Source organism: Hipposideros armiger, unplaced genomic scaffold (genome assembly GCF_001890085.2).
Source record: "Hipposideros armiger isolate ML-2016 unplaced genomic scaffold, ASM189008v1 scaffold_1363, whole genome shotgun sequence".
NCBI classification, from domain to species: Eukaryota; Metazoa; Chordata; class Mammalia; order Chiroptera; family Hipposideridae; genus Hipposideros; species Hipposideros armiger.
In genome coordinates, this window is record NW_017732713.1 from 214,778 (window position 1) to 220,777 (window position 6,000).

General features: G+C 36.4%; 1 protein-coding gene across 1 annotated transcript in view; it reads left to right on the top strand.

The window, feature by feature from the left end:
• LOC109377322 (alpha-N-acetylneuraminide alpha-2,8-sialyltransferase-like) overlaps positions 1–4,668 on the top strand; it is a gene marked incomplete at its 3' end in the record, with an annotated part of 43,273 nt that extends 38,605 nt beyond the window's left edge. The window contains exon 2 of the mRNA XM_019633630.1: positions 4,524–4,668. Coding sequence (XP_019489175.1) covers positions 4,524–4,668 — 145 coding nt within the window. The remainder of the gene's footprint in view (positions 1–4,523) is intronic.
• Between the last annotated feature and the right edge of the window lie 1,332 nt (positions 4,669–6,000).

Consider the following 6,000-nt stretch of genomic DNA (forward strand, 5'->3'; position numbering starts at 1 on the left):
TGCTGCTATGAACATGTGAATGCAGATATCTTTTTTCTTTTCTTTTTTTTTTCTCCAGGTATCTTTTCAAGTTAGTATTTTCATCTCCTTTAGATATATGCCCAGGAGAGAAATTGCTGTATCATATGGTAGTTCTATTTTTAATTATTTCAGGAACCTCCATAGTGTTTTCTATAGTAGCTATATCAATTTACAATCCTTCCAACAGTGCATAAGGCTTCCCTTTTCTCCAAACCCATTGCCAGTATTTGTTATCTCTTGTCTTTTTGATGAAAGCCATTTTAATAGTCTTGCAGTGATATCTCATTGTGGTTTTATTTTGCATTTCCCTAATGACTAGTGAGTTCAGTATCTTTTTATGTATCTGTTGGCCTTTTGTATCTCTTCTTTGGAGAAATATCTATTCAGCCCCTTGCCCATTTTTTAATTGGGTTATTTGTTTTTTTGCTATTGAGTTGTATAAGTTCTTTATATAATTTGGATATTAACCCCCATCAGATATATGGTTTGCAAATATTTTTTTTCCCATTCTACAGGTTGTCTTTTCACTTTGTTGATGGTTTCTTTTGTTGTGCAGAAGTTTTTAGTTTGATGTAGTTTCACTTGTTTATTTTTGTTTGTTTCATGTGCTTTCAGTGTAATATCCAAAAAATCATTACCAAGACCTTTGTCAAGGAGTTTTATTCTTGTTTTTTTCCAGGAGTTTCATAGTTACAAATCTTACATTTAAGCCTTTAATCTATTGTGAGTTAATTTTTGTGAGTAGTATAAGATATGGATTCAGTTTCATTCTTTTACATATGAATATTCAATTTTCCCAGCACAATTTATTAAAAAAGACTGTCTTTTCTCCATTGAGATTCATAGTTCTCTTGTCAAATATTAGTTGACTGTATATGCTTAGATTTATTTCTGGGCTCTCGATTCTATTCCATTGGTCTATTTGTATTTTTTTATTGCAGTACCATACTGTTTGGATGACTGTAACTTTATAGTATAGCTTGAAATCAGGAAGTGTGATGTTTCCTGCTTTGTTTTTTCTCAGGATGTTTTTGGCTATTTGTATATGTGTGTGTGTGTATGTGTGTGTGTGGTTTCATATAAATTTAGGAGTGTTTTTTTTTTTTACTTTTGTAAGAAATGCCATTGGAATATTGATAGGGGTTGCATAGAATCTGTCAACCTAAAAACAAACAAACAAACCAACAAACAAAAAAACAAAAACCAGTTCAAAAGTGTTTATTTGGATCAAAGATTACAATTCAGGTACATGGATTTAATGAAAACCCAAATGGTGTCCTGACTGCAGTAGAAGGAATTAGGGTTTTTTATTGAAATAAACAAAGAAGATGATGTAAGCTATTTACAAGGAAAGTTTATTGGTGCTGACAAGCAAAGACTATATTGGTACTTCATCAATTGGTCAGGCAAAACAGTCACTAGGCAAAGTTTACTTTTATCAGTCCTTTCAGACAAGGTATTCTTGTTCTTTCTGACTTCTTGGAATGTTGGTGGTTTGGCCCAGTTCAAAGGTTCAGAAAACAGCACATACAAGACAGTTCCTCTGAAATGGCTGCTCTGGCTCAATTTTAAAATAGCCCCACTTATGTCAACTTTCACAACTCTGTAGATGACTTTTGGTAGTATTGCCTTTTTAACAATATTAATTATTTTGATCCATAAACATGAGATACTTTTCCATTTATTTGTGTCTTCTTTGATTTCTTTCAATAATGTGTAGTTTAATGTATTTCTAAGTATTTTATTGTTGTTGATGCTATAGTAAATGGGATTGAGTTTTTTTTCATTAAATTCATTGTTAGTGTATAGAAATGCTACTGATTTTTGTATGTTAATTTTGTATCCTGCAACTTTACTGAATTCACTGACCAGGCCTAACAGTTTTTTGGTTGCGTTTTTATGCATATAAATATATAAGTGTATAAATGTATGTAATCATATCACCTGCAAGTAGAGACAGTTTTACTTTTTACCTTTTAATTCTGTTACCTTTTATTTCTTTTTCTTGCTTGATTGCTCTAGGTAGGACTTCTAGTACTACGTTGAATAAGCATGGTCAAAGTGGGCACCCTTGTCCTGTTCCTGATCTTAGAGGAAAAGCTTTCAAACTGTCAGCATTGTGTATGATGTTAGCTGTGGGCTTGTCACATATGGCCTTTATTCTGTTAAGACATGTTCCTTCTAGGCCTGATTTGTTGAGTTCTTTATCTTGAATGGATGTGAATTTTGTCAAATGCTTTATCTGTGTCTATTGAGATGGCTATATGATTCTTTTCTTTCATTTTATTAACATGATGTATTATGTTGATTTATTTGCATCCTTGATTGAACCATCCTTGCATCCCAGGGATAAATCCCACTTGACCATGGTGTACGATCTTTTTTTTTTTTTTTAGCTAAGCCGGCCTACCACCTGTTGGCAGCTCAGCTCAGGCCAGGACTCGAACTGCTGTTGCTCAGAGCTCGCACTCTTGAGCGAGCTCTTAACCAACTGAGCCACTCAGCCGGCCCTGATCTTTTTTAATGTGCTGTTGAATTTGGTTATTGGGAGTTTTTGCATCTATATTCATCAGGGATTTTGGCCTGTACCTTTCTTTTCTAGCAGTGTCCTTTTCTGATTTTGGCATCAGGATAATACTGGCCTCATAATATGAATTTGGGAGTGTTCCTTCCTCTTCGATTTTTTGGAAGTGTTTGAGGATTGGTGTTTATTCTTCTTTAAATGTTTGGTAAATTCACCAGTGAAGACCCTCTGGTCCTCGGCTTTTCTTGACTGGGAGATTTTTGATTGCTGATTTAATCTACTTAGTAGTAATTAGTCTATTTTGATTTCTCTTTCTTTCTGATTCAGTCTTGGTTAATTGTATGTTTCTAAGAATTTTTCTATTTCTTCTAGATTGTCCAGTTTGTTGGCATATAGTTGTTGATAGTAGCCTCTTGTGATTCTTTGAATTTCTATGGTATCTGTTGTCATGTCTCCTTTCTGATTAATATTGTGTTGATTTGGGTCCTTTTTCTTTTTTCCTTGTTTACCCTTGCTAGGGGTTTGTCAATTTTGTTTGTCTGTTCAAAGAACCAAATCTTCGTTTAGTTGATCTTTTCTATTATTTTTCTGTTCTCTAGTTTATTAATTTCTCCTCATGATTTTTAGTTTCATGCCATTGTAGTCATAAAAGATACTGATTTCGGCCTTCTTGAATTTGCTAAGACTTTTTTGTGGCCTAACACTTAATTGGTTTATTTTTATTTATTTATTTTTAATTAAAGTTTATTGGGGTGACAATTGTTAGTAAAGCTACATGGGTTTTCAGGTGTACAATTCTGTAATACGTCATCTATATATCACATTGTGTTTATTTACCCTACAACATGTATTGAACTTCTACTATGTTCTCCACCTGTACATTCTCAGTGAATTCTCAAAAACAATCTCTAAAACCAGTTCTGAAACCCAGTAACATTCCCCAGTTATGGAGTTAGTATGTGGCAGAGTCGGGATTTTGACCCAGGCACTCCACATTACCGTCCCCTTTCAGCTCGAAGCTTCTGTACCATGGGTAGCTAAACATGTCTGTGTAAGGTTGCCATTCAGAAGTGGTTGTGTCAGCAGTTTGTTTTATTGGTCCTTCCAGAGGTGGGACTGGGGAATAAGTTCTTCTGCTCAGGAAAGCTCAGTGAATAAATGGAGTTGGTTTCCGACAGACTTTTAGTTAGAGGATAATGTAAAAACTGGCCTGTAGAACAGTAGCAGGGCTTCCATTTGAGGAGTAAATAGAGAAGCAGCCTACCCAGAAAGGTGAGGTAACCCAGGAGACCCTGGTGTCCCTGACACTGAGGAAGTAAGGAGACCTTCGCAAAGGTCATGGTGCTCAACCGTGTTGAACACTACTGAGAGCTCAGACAAAATGAGAAGTTAAAAGGCCCATGAGATTTACCAGTTAGAAGGCAGGTTGCTCTGCCAGTGTCTGAAATCACATCGTGCGTCTCATTTTGTTTCTATTTAAAAGGGTTTCCCAGGGGTTATTCTTTAATCTTACCCCAATTTGGGGTCACTGTGTGCATTCCCTACTCCATACAGCTCATGTAAAGCCCCTTATCACTGAACTTAACTACCTGCTTATTAATTACCACAAAGATGTGTTTCTACTACAGATAGCTCAACAGTCTCCAAAGTTATCCACCAAAGTCTTTTCTGGACCTGGATATTTAAATCAACCAGTAAATCTGCAATTATAATGATCATTTTTATCTTTGGACATATTTCAACTGCATCTGATAGCTGAGGCATTTTTCTTAAACTTTTTTTTTATTATAAAAAATTCCAGTCATCAATCCTGATGGCTGGAAGAGTGAATTAATAGTAGTGCCATCACCCTGGAGACACGGATGCTTTTAAGAGCTGGCACTGAGGTATGGTTGCACATCTCTGTGGGAATGACAAGTGAATGAGTCTGCTGCTCACTTAACCTGCTGTTCTTTTCTCTCTCTATTTTCTCTCCTAGGAAACAAATGGAAGACTGCTGTGACCCCGCCCATCTCTTTGCTATGACTAAAATGAATTCCCCCATGGGGAAGAGCATGTGGTATGATGGGGAGTTTTTATACTCATTCACCATTGACAATTCAACTTATTCCCTCTTCCCCCAGGTTAGTATAGAGTTTGTTGCCTTTCAATATAGCTTCTTACATGTTTTGATTTCATAGGAAAGGTATAATTGAATGTGCCTAACTAATCAGATCTACTTCTTTTCATCTTTCTTCTCGTCTTAATTTTAAATGTTTTTCTTTATAGTTGTCATTTTTTTTGTGAAGGAATCACATAATGTTTTGATGCAGGGGAAGAATTAGGGTGCTGTAGAGTGACAGTTTTTTAGCTCTTGTAATTTGAGTCATATGAGACTGAAGGAAGCAAGCAGAGACGGAAGCAAGGACAGGGGATTGTGACATTCTAATTTTAGCAGGTGGCTGTGAAATGATCTTGGAGACTGTGGTGCTGGCATGTTTCCTTCGGGCTGATGTTGCTGTCAGGAAGTGGGGACCACATGGTCAGAAGCTTGCTTCTTAGAACCTTCACCCTGTGTTTAGGTTACTGCTAGAACAAGCTTTGCTTACTTAATGTTTTTCTTTTCGGTTTCTTGAACATTGAAATCAAATGTTTTTCTAAATTATATCTATGTAGCAAGGAGGCAAACAGGAAATCTTTCTTTCTAAGGAGCCCTAGTTGGAGAGGGGTATGAATCTTAGGTGAAATTGCCATTAGGGAGCAATGGAGAAATGAATCTTGCCCCCCCGTCCCCCAAGTCTTCTAGCCACGCTTGGTTTGGCCAGATGGTTGTGTAGAAAGAGAATTCATTGTCAGAGCTGGAAAACATCAGAGCTGAAAAACAGGACTGAACCTTTCATGTATCTGTATTAACAGCAAAGAGTCTTCAAAGGAGTGATCCTATAAAGTTGAGGCACAGGCTGTACCAGATCCAAAGTCACACTCCTCTATAAAATAGCCCCTATTTCCTAGCTTGCCCTTCAGTGCTTTAGTCTGATTTAATGGTTTTATAGTGTAATGCTATGTTATTTTTATTTTTCAATAGGAAATAGAAGGTTTAATCATTCCCTTCTATTTCGCTGTCTTGTGCTTTCTCTCTCTTCTTCATTTGCCCTTGGGAGGCCTTCTTGTGTCAAAGAAAATGATTAAGACTCTTACAATGTGGGATTGAGTTTTGTCTACATCTCATACTCGATAAATGCCTTGCTAAGTCACTTACCTCTTCTGAGACTGAGCTTTCTCATCTGTACAATGGAGAGAGCAGCATCTGTCCTGCCACCTCTCAGAGTTGTGGTTGGGATTGAGGTAGATAATGCATGTCCATGGACTTTATAAACTACAAAGCATTATGTAAATGTTAAATGTTAATGCTGTCCATGTGTATATATTGCTTCTTCAGATGGAGGAATGAAAAATATATAATTATATGAGTCAGG